This window comes from Larimichthys crocea, chromosome XVII (assembly GCF_000972845.2).
Source record: "Larimichthys crocea isolate SSNF chromosome XVII, L_crocea_2.0, whole genome shotgun sequence".
In the NCBI taxonomy this organism is placed as follows: Eukaryota; Metazoa; Chordata; class Actinopteri; family Sciaenidae; genus Larimichthys; species Larimichthys crocea.
The window spans coordinates 4,634,146-4,660,773 of NC_040027.1; the positions used below are offsets into that span (position 1 = coordinate 4,634,146).

Consider the following 26,628-nt stretch of genomic DNA (forward strand, 5'->3'; position numbering starts at 1 on the left):
CATTATTATGTACTGTGTATTAATACAGGCTCCTGTCATTTTAAAACTGTTTATACAAAAGAAGAAGAAGAGGCGATGAAAGAAAAATGCAGAGGAAGCTGAGCTCTGCAGTGACGCAGAGACTCAAAAAAAAAACCCAAACTGTGTTTTACAGTGTGCGTGTGTGTGTGTGTGTGTGTGGATTCAGACTGTGTGCCAGCAGCTGCTCTATTTATAGCCTCAACAGACTGACAGTAGAGAGAATAAAGAAAGAGGAAATAAGGGAAGGAGAGAGAAGAGAAAAAGAGAAAATACAGAGCAGAAGAAAAATAGAGATATAAACACAGCTGATCTAACCTGTATATTGATCATTACTGATGATGTCATCATGTTACACATCTAACTCAGCTCTTAATATAGTAGTCAGTAAACAAATCAGTAAATAAATAAGTATTTGTGATTTGTCTCTTCCAGTTTTAGAGCATTTCAGCACTGTGGTAAATATGAACAGCTGTACATGTATAATCGTTGTAATTATATTACCTATGACCAAAAAATAGCGATTCAAGAACTTTGCTAACAGTCAAACATCAAGCAAGGTCAACATCTGTCTTTCAGCCTTTTATTTCACCAAGCTCTCACCAACCACTAAAAGTCAGTCCCACATTTACTCTTGTCCGGTGGCTTCTGTCAACGTCCTCTTCAGTCTCTTCTCCTCTGTCATTATGTCCATAGAGGCTGCTGAGCCTGGTTACACTGCCTGCTTGCCCTGCTCCGGTTCTGGCACAACACTGGCTCTGTTCATTGTCAACATTCACCTGTAAACCTCCTCTTCTTCCTGGTGGTCCAAAATGCCTGTGGTACAAACACTAACACTCCCCCGGTGTTCTAACAGCAGCTACAGTTGGCAGCAGTTTACTGTACTGTCCACCAGGAAACTGTGTAAATCACATACTTCTCCCGACCCGGAGCCCAAAGTTACATAGTGTGAGAACAGACGTATGAATGACAGAGACGCCATTCACCTGATTACAAGTCAGTGTAGCATCAACAGGATTTAACAGACGTTAGTTCATGAGAGAGAAAAAATTAATAGAAAGAAATTATTTTAAACCTGTGTGTGCACGTGTGTGTGTTAAGCCTCCACTTGGGAGACATTCAGTTAATTAACTGTTAATTAAGATGCAGCTTCCTGCGTGCAGCAGAGGTCTTAACGAGCTGCAGCTCAAACACTTGATGTGCTTTTATTCTGAAATCACTGCTGGGAAATAAACATCATCAACAATAAGCTGCATCAAACCCCCTGATGAGGTTTCACACTGTGTCTGTTTTTGCAACTATTCCAGTTTGTCCCACTTTATTGAAACACAGTGAAGTACACAGTGTTTACACAGTGTTCTATGAACGCAGCAAAACAAGAAATAACCTCAGATGTTGACTGTCCATTCCAGATAAAGTGAGGTGAATGTCTAACAGGGCTGAGTATCTAGTGTGGACATGTTACTAGTTAACACTGCGGCACTGTCTCTCATGGGTCTGGCAGCAGGTAGCCTATCGGCAAGTTAAACAATCCCAACAGGACATCGACCAATAATCGTATGTAACGTATCTGGCAACGTACCAAACAAGTAGCACCCTCTGTTTGTGAAATTAAGCCAAACCAGGAAGTGCCAAAAGGCTGCAGTTCCTAAAACGCCCACTTGAGTCTGGCTCCAGAAGTGAGTCAGTCTCCATAAGTCCCTATGTTAAAATGTCCAACTTCACAGTAGGGAGGGGCGATATGAACTAAAAAATGTATCCCGATTATTTCTGGTATTTATGACCGTAACGATAAAAACGACGGTAAATAAACACCAATTCAGCCTAATCTTTTTGACTATAATCTATCACCAAAATAATAATAAAGGCTAGGGGGAGCTGGTGGTGGGCGTGTCTATACCTGCTGAATGTAACCACTGTGAAACAATCAGGAAATAACTTTTTATTTCACTGATTAATGACAGCTTTATCGAGGCCGGTGCTCGCTCTCTGTTATTGTTGTCTCTCTCTCACGCTCTCTCCTCTCTCATCATTGAACACAAATCAAATTAAACTTCTTTGTGTCATTATGTTTTGCCGCGTAAATTGCGAGTTGGACTCAGATTTAGAAGTTGGTACATGAAATAAACAAAGTGAGAACGCACACAGGTAGATGATCAGAGTTTAGTCCGTGAATCCACCTGGATAGTCTCTGCTTCAGAGACATTTCAGGATTCAGGCCGAGCGTGAGGAAAGAGCTCCTTGCTGCCCGGCGTATCTGCTCTGCCTTCTGCCATGTTTGTCAATATGCGTGTTGGGCTGCGAGTGTGTCGCGCACATACATACATCATCAATGGGAATTTATCGTTTTTATCGTGGGATGACATATTCTTACCGTGGGGAATGTTTTTGACGATATATCGTAAGAGATGACATATCGCACATTCCTACTTCACAGCAGAAATAAACATGTTTACAGCCTGGTACCAAAAACAGTTTTGGTCTCTGTAGCTATTTTCCCCATCATGACAACTGTACTGAGGGTGAATTTATATACAACTCACCTGTTCAAATGATGTTAAGGCTTAAAGTTATGCAGAATTAACAGCGTGGTCACTTTGATTGACAGGAGGGCATCATTATAGATGGCTTATTTGAGAACTCAGGCATATCTCATTTTCAGATTATGACAGGCACATATTTTAACCTTTATAACAGCTATTCAGAAACCTGTCGGTCAAGCAACTTCTGAGTACATCAGTCTGCAACACAAAGAGCGCGGGCATCCCTGGCTCTGCCAATGGGTACAAAGATATAAAACATGTCGCTTGGTTTATCTATGATGACGAAAGAACTGCTGCAGCTTGAAGCTGGAGTTTGTAGAACAACATATCTAACAGCAACTCAACTCAACTCATTTCTATGAATTTGTTTCATATATACAATATATATACTAGTCATAATAATAATAATTATAACAATAACAATAATAATAGTAATGAAGAGTAAAACAAGTAAGAAAAGTATTTTAAGGTTCAGTCTAACATATAAACCTTTAACAATTTAAATATTAAACTTAGTAGTAGTAGTAGTAGTAGTATTATTGTTATTATTCATCTCCTTCACCTTCTTCATTGCCTCTGTGTGATTGTTCTTATTTATGAAACACAAGGTGTCGGAGCAGCTCATCTCGCCAGGAGCTCTGGCACTTACAGCATGCCGCCGGGGATGATGAGAGGTTTTTTATTGTTGCATGTGCTCTGCAAAGTCAAGAGGGATAAACTGTGTGTGTGTGTGTGTGTGTGTGTGTGTGTGTGTGTGTGTGTGTGTGTGTGCGTGTGTGTGTGTGTGTGTGTGTGTGTTCATCGTGTTTCTAAAGGTCGTTCATTAAGATGATGAATAAACTCTGATGACATCACAGATGTTCCACATGTGTTACTAGTATGAGTAGTATAATATAATTACGCAATGTTACACGAGAGGATGCGTTTTACCGTCACTATTGGCACGACATTAATGTACTCATCTTACTCTCAAATTTAATATTGCAATTGAACAGGTACCAACAAAATAAAACATGCTATCAAAATGTATTTGTATTTTATATGTCACACCACACACTGACTAAATGCCACACATAAACACTAAACCTAATAAATACCACACATATAAACACTAAACTTAATAAATACCACACATATAAACACTAAACTTAATAAATACCACACATAAACACTGAACCTAATAAATACCACACATATAAACACTAAACTTAATAAATACCACACATAAACACTAAACCTAATAAATACCACACATATAAACACTAAACTTAATAAATACCACACATAAACACTAAACCTAATAAATACCACACATATAAACACTAAACTTAATAAATACCACACATATAAACACTAAACTTAATAAATACCACACATAAACACTAAACCTAATAAATACCACACATATAAACACTAGACCTAATAAATACCACACATATAAACACTAAACTTAATAAATACCACCATATAAACACTAAACTTAATAAATACCACACATAAACACAAAACCTAATAAATACCACACATATAAACACTAAACTTAATAAATACCACACATATAAACAATAAACTTAATAAATGCCACACATAAACACTAAACCTAATAAATACCACACATATAAACACTAAACTTAATAAATACTACACACTTTAACTAGCTAATTTATTATTTAATTTTTGCAACTAAAATGTCTGATGAAAAAATCATGTTACCATGGCCAGAAATGTGTCTAAAATGTGTTTAAAAAATAATGTAATTATTTCCATAATTCGCAACATGTTTTATCTCATGAAACATTCTGCCTGAGTCCATATCACTTGACCTCACTAATATAATACAGTTTAGTTGTTACTATACTGTCTAACAGCACCATAATTTGTATTCATTACAGAAAGTTGATTTAATTATCATAACAGGAATTCATAGTCTATTTTTTTCACAGTCAGTATAAAACAATATATATTATCATATTTTAATGAGCATTTGCTCAGGCAGTTATAATGTTACCATGGAAATAAAGGTCACTATAAATGGTAAATGGACTGTACTTGTGCTCCTTTCTAGTCTTCCAAACACTCAAAGCACTTTTACACTTCATATCTTATTCACACATTTATACACTGATGGCATTAGCTGCCATGCAAAGTGACATTCATACACATTCACACGCTGATGGCGCAGCTGTCACTCTCCTGATCGGCTTCTGCGAACGCACCTCCCTAACCTCCCAGTACTCCCCACATTCTTACCTGTGGTCGGGGATGTCCCGTCACCAGACACTGCAGCTCCAGAGTCTCGCCCTCTTTGATGGTGTAAACCCTCTCACTGTAGCGCTCCTCCTCCACATTACAGGCTTGACCCGAGTGCACGATGCGCACAGTAGGGGGCGCTGTGAACGACAGAGACAACAAATTCAACATGCTTGTCATGTGACTTTTCATCACATATGGAATTAGACAGAGAGTCTTGTTTTTCAGTTTGCTAATGCTCACGTAACCAGCAGCCAATTTTTAATATAAATACTGCAGTTCCTCAAATGTCCACTTGAGGCTGGCTCCAGAAGTTAATCAGTCTCCATAAGTCCCCATGTTCAAATGTCCAACTTCACAGCAGAAATAAACATGTTTACAGCCTGGTACAAAAAACTGTTTTGGTCTCTGTAACCTCTATTGAGCCGTTCCAGAAAACAGTTCCAGATGATTTTAAAAAGCAGCTTAAAAATAACTACAAGATCCAGACTCATCTTAAAAATCCACAATATAATGACCAGGTCATTCAGTTACCCATGTATGAAGAACGGTGTCCAGGCTTCTGTTGTAGTACTCTAAGTAGCATATCGAGGTTTTACAAAAAAACAGAATAAGGTGGATGCTCCACTAGAACACTTGTGTGCATGCAAATGCAAAATACGGCACAAAAAAAGTTCCTGTTTAATGACTTATGACAACAAACAGTGACCAGAGAGAACCTGGCCTTTATTTGGAACAGGTCTACATTAAAAGCTTTATTTTTTTCTTGTTCCAAACTTTATGTGAACTCAATGTAGAGTCCTGTCAGGCCTTTACTTTTTTACATTTATTGTGATGAGCAGAAAATACTGGAATTAATCATAGTATTAAAATGATAATTTCTGTTAAAGATACAAAGTGTTACAAGACATTTTCTATGACTGTTCTTGTACTGATGATTGATTGATGCTGTGGAAATGGACTTCCCTCCATCTGTATCTGTTTGTGCTGTTATGCTCCAGTCTATTATCTGAGTATTAGCTTTTCTATGAGAGCAAATTTCTAAACACCATCAGTTAATTTCTGTCATCTATCAAGTTCTTCATCCACCTACACACTTCTCCACAGTTTAACAGCTTAAAAGCCATTTTTCCTCCTCGGATTTAATCAAATCAGTTTTTCTCTACACTTTGTGAACTTTATGTGCACATTTCTGCAATATAAACTTCAAACCTGCAGCACCCCCACACACCTCACCGCTGCCTCAAACCTACCACTGCCTCGACACACAAGTGATTTCTGACAGAGGATAAGCATGTTTATCAACCCAGAGTTGAGACCAGGAAGCAGAGCTGCAGTCTTACACGCTTCTCTGCGCCTCCATTAGAGCAGTTGCCCACGCAGTCCTTTAGTATAGAGACTGTGTCTGTCCCCCGTCCACCTACATTATTTAAAGATAAAACAAACAGAAGAGGAGTTCATCATAAAAACTTAATACAAATTAAATCAACATCTCCAACAGTCCAAAATAAGAGAATTAAATGTGGACTATTGAATATCAGGTCTTTGTCATCTAAAGCTGTCTTAGTCAATGAATTAATATCTGACTATGATATTGATTTGTTTTGCCTCACTGAAACCTGGCTGCAGGAGGATGAATATGTTAGCTTAAATGAATCCACTCCTCCGAGTCATTATAATACTCATGTTCCTCGAAGTACTGGTCGAGGTGGTGGAGTTGGAGCCATATTTGACTCAAGTCTATTAATAAATCCCAAACCTAAACTAAATTATAATTCATTTGAAAGTCTTGTCCTTAGCCTCACTCACCCAACCTGGAAAACTTTACAGCCAATTTTATTTGTTACAGTATATCGAGCTCCAGGTCCTTATTCTGAATTTTTATCTGAATTTGCAGAATTTGCATCAGGCTTGATCCTTAAAACAGATAAAGTAATTATTGTAGGTGATTTTAACATTCATGTGGACAACCACAATGATAGTCTTAGTACTGCGTTTATCTCTCTATTAGACTCAATTGGCTTTTGTCAAAGTGTAAATAAACCGACTCATTGTCTGAACCACACTCTTGATCTTGTTCTTTCATATGGCATTGAAATTGATAATATAATAGTCTTCCCACAGAATCCTCTTCTGTCTGACCATTTTTTAATAACCTTTGAGTTCATACTACCGGACTATAAGCCTTTGTGTAGAAGCTTCTACAGCAGATGTTTATCTGATAGTGCTGTAGCCAAATTTAAGGAAGTGATTCCTTCAGCATTGAATCAAATGCCATGTCTAACTGTAACAGAGGACTTGTCTACTTCCTTTAGCCACCCACAAATAGACCATCTTGTTGATAGTATTACAGGCTCATTACGGACAACTCTAGACTCTATTGCACCTCTGAAAAAGAAGATAATTAAACAAAGAAGGCTAGCACCATGGTATAGCCAGCAGACTCGTAAATTAAAGCAAGAGGCACGTAAATCTGAACGCAAATGGCGTGCCACTAAACTGGAAGAATCTCATCTAGTCTGGCAAGATAATCTCAAAACATACAGGAAGGCTCTCCGTAATGCCAGAGCAGCCTATTACTCTTCTTTAATTGAGGAGAATAAGAACAACCCCAGGTTTCTCTTCAGCACTGTAGCCAGGCTAACAGAGAATCACAGCTCTACTGAACCATCTATTCCTTTAGGTCTAAGTAGCAATGACTTCATGAGCTTCTTTAATGATAAGATTATAACTATTAGAGACAAAATCCATCACCTCTTGCCCTCAACAGGCATTGATCTGCATTCTGATACAGCAAGTTTTGAAACAGCTGTAAAACCTGATATGTATTTAGACTGTTTTTCCCCCATCGACCTTCATCAAATAACTTTAATCATTTCTGCAGCTAAGCCGTCATCCTGTCTCTTAGACTCCATCCCAACCAGGTTGCTCAAGGATGTTTTACCTGTAGTTAGTAATTCGTTATTGGATATGATTAATCTGTCTTTATTATCAGGATATGTACCACAGTCCTTTAAGGTAGCTGTAATTAAACCTCTTCTTAAAAAGCCCACTCTAGACCCAGAGGTCTTAGCCAACTACAGACCGATATCAAACCTTCCCTTTCTGTCTAAGATACTTGAGAAAGCTGTAGCTAATCAGCTGTGTGACTTTCTCCATAACAATAGTCTATTTGAGGATTTTCAGTCAGGATTTAGAGTGCATCATAGCACAGAGACCGCATTAGTCAAAGTTACAAATGACCTCCTAATGGCATCAGACAAAGGACTCATCTCTGTACTTGTCCTGTTAGATCTTAGTGCTGCATTTGACACCATTGACCATCAAATTCTTTTACAGAGACTGGAACATCGAATTGGCATCAAAGGAACCGCCCTAAGCTGGTTTAAATCGTATTTTTTAGATCGATCTCAGTTTGTTCACGTCAATGATGAATCCTCCATGCAGACCAAAGTTTGTCATGGAGTCCCACAAGGTTCTGTACTTGGACCACTTCTATTCAGTTTATATATGCTTCCTTTAGGGAACATTATTAGGAATCACTCTATCAATTTTCATTGTTATGCTGACGACACCCAATTATATTTATCGATCAAGCCTGATGCAACCAATCAGTTAACTAAACTCCAAGCATGCCTTAAGGATATAAAAAGTTGGATGACCTACAATTTTTTGATGTTAAATTCAGACAAAACTGAAGTTCTTGTAATTGGACCCAAACACCTCAGAAACTCTCTTTCTAGAGACTTAGTTACTTTAGATGGGATCACCCTGGCCTCCAGCTCCACTGTAAAGAATCTTGGAGTTGTTTTTGATCAGGATTTGTCCTTTAACGTCCACATAAAACAAATTTCGAGGACTGCATTCTTCCACTTACGTAACATCGCTAAAATCAGACGCATTGTCTCTCAGGCGGATGCAGAAAAACTAGTCCACGCATTTGTTACTTCAAGGCTGGACTATTGTAACTCTTTGTTATCAGGCTGCTCTAATAAGTCTCTTAGGACTTTGCAGTTAATTCAGAATGCTGCTGCACGTGTTCTGACAGGAACCAAGATCAGAGATCACATCTCTCCCATTTTGGCTTCCTTGCATTGGCTACCTATTAAATCTAGAATAGAATTTAAAATTCTTCTCCTTACTTACAAAGCTCTTCATGGTCAGGCACCATCTTATCTAAAAGAGCTCATAATACCTTATTACCCCTCTAGAACACTGCGCTCTCAGGACGCTGGGTTCCTTGTGGTTCCTATAGTTTCCAAAAGTAGATTGGGAGCCAGAGCTTTCAGCTATCAGGCTCCTCTTCTGTGGAACAAACTACCTTTCTGGGTTCGGGAGGCAGACACGGTCAACACCTTTAAGAATAGACTTAAGACTTTCCTTTTTGATAAAGCCTATAGTTAGGGCTGGCTCAGGTCATCCCTTAGTTATGCTGCCATAGGATTACACTGCCGGGGGACCCCACCGAGGGTTATGCCTAGCCAGGCACGGTATTGGTTGAAGATGCACACATCTCCCTTACCGAAAACTCTCTCTCTCTCTCTCTCTCTCTCTCTCTCTCTCTCTCTCTCTCTCTCTCTCTCTCTATATATATATATATATATCCATCTCTCTCTATATATATCTCTCTATATTTCTCTATATCTCACTCTCTCTATATATATATATCTATATCTCTATATCTCTCCATATCTCTCCATATCTCTCCATCTGTGGACATGTCTCATTAATGCATGTTACTAACCAAACTTCCCCGGAGTTTCTGTGCTCTGTCGTCCAGCAGGTTCTCGTGGATCGTGGCTGCTGCTGTGATCCTGCATGACGCCCACTACATATATTATTACTGTCATTATTACTACCATATCTATTACTGTAATCATTTTTATCATTCATTATAATTCATTGTCATTTTATCAGTCATTGTACAATATGTTTGTGTTGATTTGTCCTGTACACGTGACATCCATTGCACGTCTGTCCGTCCTGGGAGAGGGATCCCTCCTCTGTGGCTCTTCCTGAGGTTTCTTCCACATTTTTTTCCCTGTTAAAAGGGTTTTTGTGGGCAAGTTTTTCCTCACTCGAACCGAGGGTCTAAGGACAGAGGGTGTCACTCCCTGTACAGATTGTAAAGCCCTCTGAGGCAAATGTACTTTGTGACTTTGGGCTATACAAATAAAATTGATTTGATTTGATTTGATTTGATTTATCTGCAGCAGAGGAAACGTCTGATATGAAAATAAAAACAGCTCCTGTGTTTTATTGTCTGAAGAGCAGCTGGCTTTGTGTTTTAGTGCGTGCTGAAAAACTGTGTGTGAACCGGCTGTTAGTGAGCTGTTAGCCTCAAAACAGACTACACAGTCTCCAGGATCTTCTCTACCTGTCGTCATGGGAACCACACAACGAGGAGGCGTTTGAGGCCCTCAAACCGCAGTAAAGAACAGCATCCTCTGGGTTTTAACAGCTTTTTTTACAGGGTTCCTGACATTTCACAGGCTCAAAGTTTTTTCCTGAGCAGTGAACATGATTCAGGAATAAAAACAGGAAGTATATTAACCAGTAAAAATGTCAGCATTTGCCCTGGAGGTTTAATCATGATGATACCGGTCAACAGGGTCATCAAACCAGTTGGTTCATTTGAGACCTAGAATTTTAAACAAAGAAAAAGTCTGTGTTTACCATAAAGATACACTGAAAGCAGTGAATATATTTTTTGAAGAGTGAATTTTTTTCTGACGTTATAACTAATTAACATGACCTGCTAATGTCATTCCCAAGTCATCAAAATACAGCAACTTGGTCAGTGGTCCTACAATCTAGGATGCCGTAGATTCCCCTCAAATGTAATTTCTGGATGCACCTATCTGAAATAATGTTTTCATAGGCTATCAGGTGGTTGGTGGATACATCAAACAAACAAGAGACTGTAACATCCTCTTACCTATGTTACGTTAAGTACGTAATGTAATGTTACATCACATATTGCGTCACAGGTCACAGAAATATTACGTTAACTTAACTTATTCCATTTTACATAATTACATAATTAATGTTACTTACGTCACACTACACGTACTTACGTTATGCTACATGTTACTTATTTTACGTACTACTTTTGACCCAAACTAAAACTTGTGCCTAAACCAAACTGTGAATATTTCGCAGAAAGCTTTATTTTGAAAGTCTAATTAGATGCTGTCTGTTAATTATTGCTAACTGTAATTAACAACATTTTAGCAACTGAAATAAAAAAACGTAGCAGAGAAGGTGATTTTAGGTTTTAGAGATTTTACATTTGGATCACTGAGTTTGAGTATCGGGAAGGAAAAAGTCAGAGTAGTGCTGTTTGAAAAAAATCAGGCATGCAGGTGATCTGTGAGCTTTCTGGAAGTCTCCACCTGGAATTTCAGATCAGATCTGAGGCTAAACAGTCTGTCTGAACCAGTTTAGCTAATTAAAGTTGTGAAATTATAAATGAGTAGCAGTGGAAAAAGGTCAGGAGGAAATTATTTTTTAATTGACAGGAGGTTTGTCAGTGTTAGGTAGAGCAGACGGGGCTTCAGACTGGACCACTAACCCTGATCTGGATTCAGCTGCAGACCTGCAGGTATGATGTGCTTTTATTTGTTACTCTGAGTTTCTGTGTCAGCAGCTGTGAGGCATCCTGCATGTCGTTCCACTCCTTTTTTTATTTTTATACCCAGTCTATTTTTGCCTGACCTGCCAGTGTCTGTGAGATACAGTATCCTGACATTCGGGTGCATCTGTGTGCCGTATGAACACCGAAACTCATTACTTACTGTTAATAAATATCTCAGGTTTGACACAAAACACTAGTTTACTCACTGTTAAAGTCATGATTTTGATTTTTTTTTTAAATGTGTACATTATGTGTGATAAAGATCACACAAGCTGGACAATCATCTGATGACGGACCTCATCGAAGATGCACAAGACACCGAATGAGACCAAAAGTACAACTGAGTTTGATTATTAAGCGACAATCTGAATGTGGCCTGAAAACTAGCCGAAGATGTCACTCAAACAAGAATATATGTTCTGATCACTAGAACGTGGACCCAGACCTTTTATCCGAATGTGAACCTGAAACCGAAGAGGAGAGGAGAGGAGAGGAGATGGCAAGAAAGAAAACCGAGATCGGGAGAAAAGATGAATGAGGAGAGGAGGATGAGCGCAGGAAAGAAGAAAAAGAGAACAAGGTGAAGATGAAGATGAGGAGGAGGAGGATGTGCTGTGGATGATCTGTTTGTCCTACTTTTTCTCTTTTCTATTTTTAGATCATGGATTTTTTTTCTCCAATGACTGATGACGTCATCAAGCACACACACACACACCTGACTGATTCCTTCCCAGCATGCACTTTAATCAGACTGAAGAGGCTGAACATCAACAAGAACCAGAATATAACAAACAGAACCAGAGACTTGAACCAGGAGAGAGATATAACAGAGTTTAACTAGAATATACCGTAATTTTACGGTAGTCATCCGTAAAATGGTTTTACAGTAGTAGACTGTAAACCAGAAATACAGTATACATTCAAACTGTTAAATGATTTCACAGTCTAATACAGTAGAAAAAATAAATGCAGCATATTTCTGATTATTTGTAAATTACAGTAATATTGTTTAAGTTGTTACTTTAACTTTTCACAGTTTACTGTAGACAGGCACAGTAGATAATACAATAACTCACTTCTTAAAATATCAGTCTTAAATGCAATCAATATTAGAACTTCATTATTCTCAGGGCTATAGACAATTGCTTAAGCATCTATAAGGCCTGAGGATTCAAGTGTCTCTTGTCCGAACTGGCGTAATTCCATTAACTCATTGTAAAACACACTTCACAAACAAAATAAAACTCTCTAGGCGATGTTCCAAAAATCCTATGGTTTGGTTGAAATAAATTGTTAACTACCGGGCAAGATATAATTATTCCAGTAGCCTAATGCTATTTTCCTGCTAGTTCCATCTGCCAATGTTGGCCTCTCGCTAATATTGTTTCGGGTAGCCTATTCAAATCTAATAGCGAGACAAACTCCTGAGCGTTATATCAAACATTCTTGGCAATATAAATAAGATAGCCCACCCACAGGCAAAGAAAATACGATTTTAATAATTAAGGTACCGTTTAATTTTGTAGACGCAAGACCAGAATGATGGTGATGAAGACCGATGATATGTAGCACATGCCCACTAAATTGTGCATCCTGCCGTCCTCTTCTGGAAGATTTCCAAAAAATACTGTAGTTTCCTGTATTTAAAAAAAATCAGCATACTGTTTACGGCCTCTGTCCTGTTGCTTCAAGTTAAGAAGCCCACAATGCATTGCTAACTACAGTACTAAACTGTTAAACATGAAAACAGTATTTTAGTGTTGAAAATTGGCTGTAAATTTACAGCAATTGCTTACAGTGTACATCCACAGCAGAGTTTAACTAGGCCTACAGCAGGGTCTAACTACAACCTACACAACAACAATAAAAACAACTTGTGTGTCTGTACTGCAGAGATGGTATCAGAACCACAAATACAAAATACAAATGCTGATGAGTTTTAGGATTAACTTCCTGCTCCCAGAGCATCATGGGATGACATCAGGGCTCTCCGCATGGACTCGGGGACTGGTCGAGTCCCGCTGGACTGTAGAGGTCAAAGGTCAGGCAGTGATTTATCTCGGCGTGAGATTACAGAGCAGCTATAGGAACGTCTGATTGGATTAAATCCCATCCTGTTATTCGTCTCTCAGAGCAACAGATGAGCTGATAAACATTATGTAAGATCACGTGTGAACAGGTGGATACATATTAAACGGCCGATAATAATGTGGAGTTTATAGATATGCCGTTCTTTAGCTGCGTTTCATGAAAAGAAGAAGTGTAAATGTGATGTGAATGAGTGATGAAGTAGAAAAATAAAGAGGAAAATGAGTTTAAATGAGTGTGCAGCAGACTAACCACATAACATATATACAACATATACGTTTTACGGTATGTACATATACTGTATATACATATACTATAAAAATATTACTGTGGATACATGTTGTGCCGCTGTGTAAAACATAAACAACTCTGTTGTCTTTGATCAACACTCTGGGCATCTGTGAACTGATAAGTCTTTGCTGTAATCTTCAAACTGGAATGTTTTCACAGTTGCTTGATTGAGGATTCCAGCTGCTCAACAGTTCAAGTCTCCTTTGTTGTATTGTTATATTGTACGTTTCATATTGTGGCAGACATTTTCAATAGGTGAGCATGCTGTTTGAATACATGCTGAATGTGGTTTGACATTGTCTTGATGAAATAATCTAGGCCAGGGGTCGGCAAATAAGTTTGGACCCGGGCCAATTTTTTTTCTGACAATTCTATTGCGGGCAATGACCATGCTTTCCTACTGGGGAAAAAAAGAAAGGTTTTCTATTTTTTTTCTATTATATTAAAAAAATTATTTAACTTTAAAAATGCATTTAATTTAATTTAAAACATTAATTTGCTTCCATTTTTTAGGCTATTTGATATTTGAGCCGACTTTGTTTGGTTTTGTTTTTTTTTAATTTAATGAAACATATTTGTTCACGTTGTCCGTTGCAAGAGGGACACAGGACGCTTTTATTTTCCACAGGTTACAGCGCACGCACGTGCCAATTACCGTTCCAACCTGTGCGTCAAGTAAAGAGGCTGCAAGGATGTTCTGGCTGCTGTCACGTTACTTATCAGCTACTTTTCAATAAATGTTGTGAAATCTGTGGAATGGTTGTATTTTTGACAGAAAACATGAGGTTTAAAAGATATATTTAAAAATATATATATATTTTAAAACGTCATCTAGCGGGCCAGATATAATTGATGGCGGGCCAGTTGTGGCCCGCGGGCCGCTAATTGCAAACCCCTGATCTAGGCCATCCCTGAAAAAGACGTCGTCTGCTTGGAATATGTTGCTCCAAAACCTGTATAGTTCAGTATTATTGGAGTGTTCACAAATGTGCAGGTTACCCATAATGTTGCGTGCACTAATGCCCTCCATACCATCACAGATGCTGACTTTTGAACGTTGATATGTTGTCTTTGTGCTCTTTTTTGGACTTTCACATGATCACATTTTGTTTCTACATATTACACAGAGTTAAACAGGGCTTAACAAACTGTGACTAAAGGCCTCCCAGCACCCATTTTCTACTCTCCGTCACACCTCCACAATATCAGAGCTAACATCTGACCAGAATACCACACAAAACAAAATTTAAAGCTAAGAATCATCAGAACCGAGCAGCCGGAGGCAGGGAACGTTCAACACCTTTAATGGTGTATTAGTTCTAAAAATAGCTGCCTATCGATAACTTTCACAACACACGGAAACATGGAAGTGTCAGTGGATTCATCTGAGGGGCAACATTTTGTTCATATATGTATTTATACAACCGTACAGACTAATCTGATTGGACAAGACTCTTCTGATATAATGCACTTCTAACTACATGTATCCCTTTACAGCTGTTCTAATATTAACGTTAGGGGTGTGCCAAAATATCAATACTAAGATATATCGCAATATTTCGTCTTGCGGGACGTTACTAATATACTGGTGCCAAATATCGATATTTAAACAATAAACATGCAGCCACTCTGAACAGATTCTTTCACAAAAACCTGCTACAATTTTGATTTACAGCATCACTACTTCAAGCCTCCACATAATGGCGCTAAGTATGAATGAGAGTGGGTGGAGTTGACTGCGGTAGAGAAGAAGAAGAAAAAGGAAAAAGAAAAGAAGAAGGGAATGGCGCAAGGCGGAGGATTAGCAAACAGCAGAGAAAAACACATGAAAGATGCACCTTCGAATTTCAAATCTAAAGTCTGGGCCCACTTCGGCTTTTACTATACTGACAATGGAACAATACTGGATAAAGAGTCTGCAATCTGCCAGAACTGTCTCATGAAGGTCAAGTTGATGGGCAACACAACAAACATGCACTAATACTAGCACTGAAATGTGTATTTTCTGCATTAATTTGATTAATTTAATTTTCTGTTAATTTGCACAGATAGAAAATATTTTGGTGAGGCATTATTTTGTAGCATTCACCCCTAGAGGTGGGTAGTAACAAGTTACATTTACTTTGTTACATTTACTGGAGTAAGAAAAAATTATACTTCTAGGAGTAGTTTTAAATCACTATACTTTTTACTTTTACTTGAGTAGATTTGTGAAGAAGAAACTGTACTCTTACTCCGCTACCTTAGGGTACAATGAGCTTGGTACTTTTCTTCTTACCTCTTTGATATTCTACGCGTCATTATTTTTATCCCGTGTACACCTCATTTTAATGTTTTATTTTGACAGAGAGAGAGACTTCCGCCAAAGGCTCTACCACGTGACTGTGTTTCACCAATCAAACGTAGTCGTGCAGTGTGGTCATATGATCATATTCAATCAGTGGCGGGACCGATTAGCTGCAGTTGTAGCAAACAAAAAAGAGAAACAGAAAAATAGATGAAAAGTGTCCGAATCAATGGTCGGCGATGCAAATAGAGATGAGGAGGAGGAGGAACACCCTTGGCTTCATATTGAGAGCATGTTTACGTTACAAAAAGTGTGAAACAGCAGCTACATTATGCTGTGTCGTCTGTGTCTAAACAAAACAAACAGACATTTCAGCATTCAAAAACTCAACATCTAACTCGAGGAAACATGCAGCGGTAAGTTTATTAAATTAGTTTTTTTTTTGTTTTTTTTTACTGTGGATAGGCGAAGGTTTGTTTTTTAGGTTACATATGTTTCAAACATTTCCTAAGTCTCTTTTAATGTCTTGATCTCCCTGTAGCCTCACAGATTTTTTTAATCCACAGAGGGTTCACCCCAACAAACTGTCCAAGTATACAGACTTACTAGAGTCCCACAGAAAGCGCAAATCCTTCTCTTCCAGTGATACTCCTGTGAAAAATGCAGAAATCACAGCCTTCACTGCCCCAGGACGGGTATCACAAGCAACGCTTGACAAGCTGGTGCTAAACTTTGTATGTGAGGCCAACCAACCACTTTCTGTGGTTGAGACGCCATCCTTCAAGACTTTGATAGAAACCTTGCAACCTCACAGTAATGACAAGGAACACGTTATGTACAAGAATACAAGAAACTGGGCACTTCCGGTGGCTTGAAGCGAAGTATGGCAGCATAGTTTGCAAGCTCCTGCATTGGCCTGGCAAAATCCCCTCTAATTCGAGGAAATTGAACTTGAACTGGACAGATACCAACACAAAATGTCTGGGGATAAATCTAGAAAGGGTAAGACAACGAGAATGAATAAAAACGCAGAACAAGACACGGAGAAAGAATCCGACACGGACGACGGCGGCACCCAAAATGGCGCTCCCGGAGCGGAGGCCGACTCCGATAGCTTAACACTCGACTCCATACGGACAATAATGGGCGAAGTAATGTGCACTGGGAGGTCCGCACTAAAGGCAGAGGTAAAGGAGGAGCTCGTTGGTCTCCACTCCAATGTACGCACTGATATGAAGCAGCAAATGGGCGAGCTAGCGTCAGAAATTAACCAGAAACTGCAAGAGGTTTCCGGAGAGATGAGTGAGGTGGAGGACAGAGTGACGGACATTGAAAGGTTTGATGTGGGAGTTAAGGATGCTCTCACTCAGTTTCTGAAAAGCCACCAGGTGATGCAAAATAAGATTACCGACCTGGAGGGGCACTCCAGGCGTAATATCATCCGAATCTACGGTGTGCCGGAAAATACAGAGGGTCCGTCCGTGGCTAATATGGTTGAAAATCTGATAAAGACTGAACTAGGAGAGAAACTCGGTTTGAACCAAGGTGACAACTTGGGTATTGAGCGGGCTCACAGATCACTTGCTCAACAACCAGCGGCAGGGAGACCACCGCACAGTGTTGTGGTGCGCTTCCTTCAATACACAGTGAAAGAAAAAGTCCTGAACGCCGCTTGGGAGGAAAGAGAAATCTACATTCAAAACAGCCGCGTGTATTTTGACCACGACTATGCAGAAGAGGTGCTGAGAAAAAGAAAGGAATACATCCCGATCAAAAGAAAGCTGAAAGAAAAAAATATTCGCTTCCAAACTCCACTGACCAGACTGCGAGTCCACTTCAGCTCCGGCACCGTCACGTACCACAGCGCTGCAAAAGCGGCAGAGGATCTATCTTCACGGGGCTTCATCTTCGACGAGCGCTTCCCTCGGAATGAGACAGCGGGCATAACGGAGGATACTCTGCACACCCTCATGCCATGGCGCACGGCGGGCCCCAACAGACGGGACGCCAAAAAAAAGACCGCCGGGACCAAATTCGGGAGAAACTCAGCGCATTTTGCAGAGACCAACCGACTAACACGGGAAAGGATAAGTGACTGAGACTTGAGATGGCGTAAGTTTTATGCATACCCCTCTTGTTCTGTGTTGAAACGTTATAAGGACTGATATACACCCTTCAGACTGCCTTTTTTTAAAGCCGCAATACGACCAATGCACACAGACGTGAGCCACAGTCTACTCTATTTCCCCCTTTTTTTTACCCCCCCCTAACAGAGGGGCCCCACCTAGTGGTGGCATTTACCCCTCTTCTTAAAGGTGAAATGTCATCTTTCTTTTTGGAAGTTTTGTTCGAGGCTGTCTGTTCTTTCCACAGCCTTCTGGTTATGTTTTCTATGTTGTTATGTAGGTCAGGATTTGGATGTTACATATACTGTCTTTGTACTTTGCGTGGAGTAAATGCACAGTTTACATTATAATATATGTTCACTGAATGTTAAAGAATACAAGAAACTGCAAAACAGAAGAAGAGCATAATCATCAAAAAGCTGAGTGCTGTGAACTATGTTGCTACCATAACTGATTGCTGGTCTGCCAGACACAATTGTGGATGACTTGAATGAAATAATTTAACTAATTTATTTTATTTGTATTTATTTGTGTATTTAACATGTACAATGCATAATAAAGACATTGTACCAGAAATAGCTAAAAGTCATTTTTTTATCGTTTCATCTTTTATAGGTTCAATCGAGCTGAAATGGGGTTTTTGGTTGAGTATGCTGCTGTGATGAAGCCTGTTGCCATGGCCCTTAATATCCTCCAAGGGGAATCATCTGTGCATATGGGCCTCCTGCTGCCAACACTTTACCAGTTGCGGGACTAGCTGAAGAGGTTGGAGTCATCTTGCAAAACGTGTACAAAACGGGATACAGAAACGTTTTGGAGACATCATGAAAGAGCCTGAGCTTATTGCAGCAGCAATACTCCTACCAAGATTCAGAACATCCTGGACCACAGAGGAGAACATCTTAAATGCTGGTAAATATACTTGTTTATCAATTCAAAGGTGAACCAGTAGACACTGACCTATATAAATCTGTATAATGTCAATGTTGTCATTTAGGATTATAGTGTGTCAGTGACCACAGGGTGGCAATATAGTTAGAAGCTCAGGTAGCTTTTAATGTCAAACATCAGCAGCTTGACAGCCTATACAGTAGAAGGGTAAGAATATTGTGCAGACCTAATTATTTTAAAAAATAATTTATCTTACCACAGGCCTTGACTACATCAGAAATCACCTCAACGCCGACTTGGATGAAGTCACCAGCACAAACAGCAGCCCCTCTGATGAAGACGACTTCTTTGCATCCATGGAGTTGGGAAAATCACAAGTAGGAGAGCTGGAGAGATACCTTTCATGTCTGTCCCCTGCAGGTATGGATCTACTCCACACCTTTCCTCACATCAAGAAGCTGTCACTCAAAGTCAACACAGGTCTTCCTGCATCTGCAGCCTGTGAGAGACTTTTCAGTCACGCAGAACTCCTGTTCACTGCTAAACGATCACAGCTTCACTGCAAGAACCTTGAGAGCCAACTACTATTGAAGCTTAATAGAGACATCGCTGAGTGATTCTTTGGTGAAATTGTTTGTTCATCAAATCTGCATGTTTTGTAACACACACACATACACACACACACACACACACACACACACACACACACAGAGTTTATGGGTTCTAGTTCTAGCCTGGTAAAAACGTACAAAGGTTTGGAAATTTGTGTTATTGTGCTTAATTTATTTTTTTAATTAATTAATTAATTTAAGTACTTGAATTTACCTGGGTTATTTTAATTTAAGCTATTTTGTAATTAATTAATTCATTTTAATTTATTTTATTGATTGGACTAATTTGCTTAAATATGATTGTTTTGTATTTTTGTCTGTCTGATTGAATGCTTATGTTATCAAATAAATCAGATGTTACTCAACAGTTACTCAGTACTTGAGTAGTTTTTTCACCAAGTACTTTTTTACTCTTACTCAAGTAATTATTTGGATGACTACTTTTTACTTTTACTTGAGTCATATTATTCTGAAGTAACAGTACTTTTACTTGATTTTTGGCTACTCTTCCCACCTCTGTTCTTCCCTTAAAGACTTATACATAACACAAGACCATTGGACAAGTTGCGGTCAGTGTGTGTTAAGAAGAGCCACTGTGTAGTATGCACTTTGTTTTACTTGGCTGTTGTTCATGTGAAATTGATTGACAATGTTTTGTAATTTCTGTGAAATAGTTTCAGTACAGTTGATAAATTTTAAATTTTCTTCAGTGTCTGATGTATCGTGGATGAAATTTTTCACAATATATCAATTTTTATAGAATCGCTGTATCATGAAATTGTTATCATGGGCAAAATGTTGTGATAGTATCATATTGCGAGGTACTTGGTGATACCCAGCCCTAATTAACGTTACATTAATGTTACATTAATAGTAATCATCTGTCTTAGATTGTAACAAAAATGAACATATTTCTATGAGTAGTTTAAAAACACACACACAGATCAACCATTTACTACATACTGCTGTTAGAAACTGTCCATCAGTAATCAATACACAACCAATAATCAAACCAATAACTAACAGCAGTCAATGTCAGACAACCTCGTCATACTTAACAGTTACTTAACAGTTACCAGTTACAGTTAACAGCTCCCTTTAAGAAATATGACATTTGAACACTTAAGTGTCCGTAAAAACACATCACTCTACAAACACGAGATAAAGAATGTCATATGTCAACAGTCTGACTGTCAATTCAGCATCAATATGATCCATAAAGATAAACTTTCTGTACAAATGTTACAAGAACTCTTTACCAGTGTTATTTTAGTGTTCGGCAAGCGTAGTAATGAGGTGAACTGTTTCAAACATGAAGATTTCTCACTGAAATATGAGTTGCTTGGTGGATCAGACACCAAAATAAACTGTCTGTCACTGTCTGTCATGCATGTGTGACAGAATTTTTGGGCTTAGCAAAGCCTTTACCAAAGTAACTACCCGGTTTCCTGCTTCCTCTTTGGTAGAAATATCAGTCTGTTTCTCATCTTGACATTATGAAATATGTTTAATATTATCACCAAAGTGACTGTCAGCAGACTCTTATTCCACTGGTTTATACGTGATACAAAGCAGCTGCTCCGTGCAAACGTGCAAACTACACCAAGTAGCTAACAGTGTTCAGGAAATGTTTACGTGTTGCTGTGCAACAATAAATGTAGCTTTTGAACTGTTGAATAAAAGACATCACACGGAGGTTGTTCTGGTATTCTGAATATCAGCACACTGAATGTGCATTTATGTACTGCAGCAGTGAATGACATGATGAAACCTGATTCATTTAGCGTGAAACAAAACTACATTTGCGTGCATCGTCAGCATTTAGTCATTTGTATTCACCTCTCCTCACTGCATCCCTCTGATCCTGTTCTGGCTCAGGTATTTTCCATTTCCTCCGTAAAACCAGGTATTAGTCTAATCACTGCAGTCTCTGCTGCACCACAAACCGCTCACGTCCTAATAAGTGATGAATTCTGCCTGAACGTGGCAGACCGGCTGATCCCAGCAGTACAAGGTCCAGCATACATACAAAACACACACCACTTCCTAAATTCAGGAATTACATTATTTACATTCAACACTAAACCAGGAATTAGATCAAATCCAATCCTCTCTGATAAAGTGCTGTAGGTGAGTCGTGACTTCAGGAGTTGAACACACATTTATTTTACAATGTCATACAATTTACAATGTTCTTTATATTCTGTCAGATATTTACTGTATTAACTCTTAAAATGAACATGTTATGTCATCAGAGACTAAGGAAACACAATCACTGGCTTCCATACTACAGTCAGTATGTTTTTCTTTTGAAATCTGTATTTTTATCTGTGATCCCTCAAGGCCCGTGCCGCGTGAGCCGCTGCTAAACCGCGTGAATCTCAACAAAGCAGATCGCACCAGACAGGAAATCCAACACAGAATCAATATAATAAACTTCCGCCCCCTTTCAAAATAAAACACAATACGCAGTTCATGTAGCCTCACATCAACGTTACGTCATGACCGGTGGCACCAGGTCAGCAGTCAATCAATCAAAGGGTCTCAACATAGACGATGAGAGACTGATTGTTGAAGTGGAACAACAGACAATCATTTATATCAGATAATTATTATAATCTCCTCCACGTCAGAGAAGGCAAGTCAGCTGTTTGTTGTTTTCTTTATACACAGTTTATCGCGGGGTCTCACGTACATCCAGGATTCTCGCGTGATCCCGTGATCTCGCCGTTACGCTGCCGTTACACCTCCTGTGTGAGTCCTGTGTCACACTGCCCATGTCGACACCAAGCCCCAATCTCCATGTCTGTGAAGTGAGGCCAATACAGAAGTGCCAAAATCTGTAATTCCTCAAACAGCCACTTGAGGCCAGCTACAAAACCTCCACAAGCCCCCATGTTAAAATGTCCAACTTCACAGCAGAAATAAACATGTTTTGTCGTTGGTTTCAGTAATCCACATCTTTAGAGAATTTTAGATTAGTCGGGAGGCAGAACAGCCAACATGCTGGCAGGCAGCACTGCATATTTTGAGCTTCAAAGCGGCGCTTCAGGAACCTTTGGATGACGACACATACATTCTTTATACTGTCATTGGTCGACAGTCCAGGTTGCCACATATGAAACGCTACAGCCATGGAAAGTGACTCAATGGAAATAGTGTTATATTCTGCCTGACCTAAAAAGCTCCATGAGCAGACTGGTGGTAAAACACAGTTAATAATCCTGTTCAATATTTCACTATATTTCATTTTAAAATCATTCCAGTAAATAAAAAGACAGAAAATAAAGTCATGAACTTTGTATTTTAGATTTTTTTTAAATCAACATGGCTGGAATCCTCAACTTATACTCAAACATACAATATGTACATACTGTATGTGTACATATGAAAGCATAAGTTTCCACTAAAGTGCACTACTGCAGTAAGCAGAGGCTGTTTTCTGACAGGGAAAGCCTCAGAAAGATACAAAGTAGCTTGAAAATATTTGAAATAAACATAAAGTTACATACTGTAGTGCTCATTTAGCACTAAACAGATGAGACGCAGCTCTTTAGTCTCATCTGACCTGAAGCACATGAAAACACCAAACAAACACAAACAGATGAACGTCACACCGTCTGAGACGCACAGGGATATTTGTGGAAACGTCCTCTGGGTCTCACCTGGACTGTGTTTAGCAGCAGGGCAAACAGAGACGAAGTGCACTGAAAGACTTTAATAACACACTGACAGTGAGCAGGAGAGGCTCTCACCTCGTTCACACCTGCCTCCGCTCATTTACTAATGATCGGCAACAGCAGGTGAGCTCAAATGTGCTGTGTTGACGTGACGGTGAGACGCTCGACTTGATACGCAGCAAAGTTTTCTATAAGCAGAGCAGTGTTTTAAACATCAATATCAGTCTCAGTCCCATATGTTATGAATTGTGCAGCTCTTGGTTATATCTCTGATGATGTTTTTTTGATATATTGAAATTTCTTGTGGGAACAGATGTGACACAGATTTCTGTTTCCAAACACAGCGACCTCCTGCAGGGAAAATCAGGGATCTGTTTCCTCCCCTTTAATGCTCTAATCTCTCCATTCCTTTAAATCAGGAAGTGGTTTAAAGCCACACACACATACACACACACACACACACACACACACACACACACACAGTACAGTACAGCAGTAGAGAGCAGTGGTAGCTCAGCCTGATTTAACCATGGTCCGTGAAACACTGATTCATCCTCCAGCAGTGGATTGCTGCTGTCATCCAGTGTGTGATGTCTCATGAAACAGGAAGCAGAGATTTGTTTACTTCCTCATTTTGACGTGTTTCCTGTTTGTCATGGATACTGATTGGCATTACAGGTAGCGAATAGCAATTGTACACCCCTACCGCTATGCATTGCAGCTAGCACTATTACTTGAAAAATCCACTGGGCCCGTCCGCGGTGCGTTGTGTGAGCATCACGTATTTGGCCTGTCCTGCATGTGACTTCAAACCCCAACTGGAGGGTTTCAGAAGCCAGACTTTGTTTACTTGCTCAGATTTTGGTCTTGAAGTCTTGAAGACTGGCCTGCATGAAACCTAAGCCTGAAACCTCCGTGTGACACATTTGGGCTGCATGTGAAGACAAAACCTGGTGTATCTTCAAGGTTCCTCTCACAGCAGTCAAATTTTCTGGAATCAGCTCATCATATTTATGGATGCTCTCTTTGTTTATCCAATGGTGAGTAATAGTTGACCCTGATTTTTTGGCCAGCATCTTATACAAGTCCAGTGGAGTCTGCAGCTCACCTCCTTGTCAAACATAGAGATCAGCATCCCTCTTTACAGCACCACCAATGTCATCCGGGGCACCCTTTCCATGGGACTTTTCTGAATAGTTCCATGTCACATGATTGAACCCAGAAAGGAAAGGCACAGTACTAAGGAGGTAAAAGTTTGAGTTTGTAGTTCCTGTACTGTGTAACGGGTCTAGAGTTGCACAATACCAACAATACCCCGCAGTGCCAAATCGTAACGGTTCCTACTATACTAGAAATTCTACACGACGGTACTACCGTGAATTACTATACTACTAGGGCCAGTTTCCGCTACATAGCGGCCGCCTCTGCTCTCCTCTCGGCTTCTCACTGCATGCTACTCCCTCGTAAACAAACCAACATGGCAACTACTGCAACCGAACTACACAGCTGCTGAATGATTGGCTGTTTGCCTGTTACTGGTGAAGTCCGGGGATATGATAGGCTGTTTCTGCATGCTGGGTCCGCCCGTATATTAGCTGATTGGCTGTTTGTGTGTTTCTGCCAACAAGAACGAACTCCATGGAGACAGCTCAACTTCGATAGAAATTCGCTTGAAAACAAACAACAAGCTAAAGTTCTGTCTCGCCCAGACGCATGCGCGGCTTACAGTCACAAACATGAGACAACACACTCACCATGGCAGAAGCACCGGGCCCGGGTGCCGAGTCTGCTGCGGCGTCGTCGTCACTGGAACTCATATTTTCCTCAAAAAAAACAAACTCGTTGTTTTAAACTTGTTTCAGTCTAATTCTTACTTACCAGTATTATGTTTATCATGCACCAAACAGCATTATAAGTAATCAAGTATTTATATATATACTATAATATATATTTAGTATTTATAACTTGTATAAATACATTGCAGTTTATAAAAATAATAATAATACTAAAAAAAAGTATCGCAATAATACCCGGAACCATGATACTTTGTCTGGTATGTATCGCAATAATACCCGGAACCATGATACTTTGTCTGGTATAGTATCTTGGTTTCTCATTATGGTATCGTAACAACTCTAAACGGGTCCATCACTATTGACATGGAGAACTGAAATTTGTGGACTGGTTTCCTGAAGCTCTTTCGATATGGGCTCCAGGTGTGCCCACACTGCCCACTCTTCATGGCGGAGGCTGTTTGACACTGTGGCATATGATTTGGTGCTGTGGGCTTTGTAGAGGACAGCAGTGTGTATTGTGGCCTGCTTTCGGCTGCCTCCAAAATGATAAGATTGTATTTCTGTGCTCATCTTGCAGGCATAATTTTTAGAAAAATCAATGAGAAGAACAGCTTCAGATTTAGTCAGATTTTGCTTCAGGTCACAGAACTGTTTGGTGGATCCAGTTGAACTGATGAATGGCCAATGCTTCTAGCTTTTTGTGAAATAGTTCTTTTAAGTCCTGGATTGTCCCTGTGTAGGTTTGTTTTAAAACGTTTGCAAAGGTTTTCTCACCATTTGTTGATGTTACCCACTCCCATTTTTCCCAAGAAATCCCAGTGCAACCTGTGTCAGGAAATTCAATTTCATCAAAGCAGCACTTTGATGAAATTGAATACACAATCCATGCATGGTTTGTTTTTAGTTTCACACACGATCATTCTCACTAACTCTGAGATGCTGGTTGTCCTCTCTTGGAAAGTTTGCTGACCAATAGCCAATACCAGTGGTTCCCAAACTTTTTGTGCCCAAGGCACACCAAAGGACAAGTAAAAATCTCAAGGCACACCTATTGTGCAAAATAGCCTTTATAACACGTGTTATCACTCATATCATGTAAAATATCTGTAAATGTGCATAATTATTTACTAACACTAAATAAAACATGACAAAGACAACTATATTACTCATGAAATATTTATTGACAAAATATTTCAAAAATTAATTTGAAACTTTATCAAATTAGGCTTCAAAGCAGCAACAAACTAGCTAGGGCTGTCAACAAATATTCTAAATGCTTCCTATATGAGTTAGGCTACACAATGTGGAAAATCTGGATAATCTAGACCTGAAAATTTTCTCATTATTTTGCTTTGTGTGCCGCTCAGCAGTTTCCATAACACACAGAACATGCCTCGTGGAATTTGGCCA

General features: G+C 39.3%; 1 protein-coding gene across 2 annotated transcripts in view; it reads right to left on the minus strand.

Moving 5' to 3' along the window:
- Positions 1-26,628, minus strand: part of mdga2a (MAM domain containing glycosylphosphatidylinositol anchor 2a) — a 99,595-nt gene that overhangs the window by 47,666 nt on the left and 25,301 nt on the right. For both annotated transcript variants that reach the window (XR_002041579.2, XM_019254448.2), the window contains exon 2: positions 4,812-4,951. Coding sequence is in view for 1 of the 2 variants with exons in the window: in XM_019254448.2 (XP_019109993.2) it covers positions 4,812-4,951 (140 nt within the window). In the remaining variant the exon portion in view is untranslated. The remainder of the gene's footprint in view (positions 1-4,811; positions 4,952-26,628) is intronic.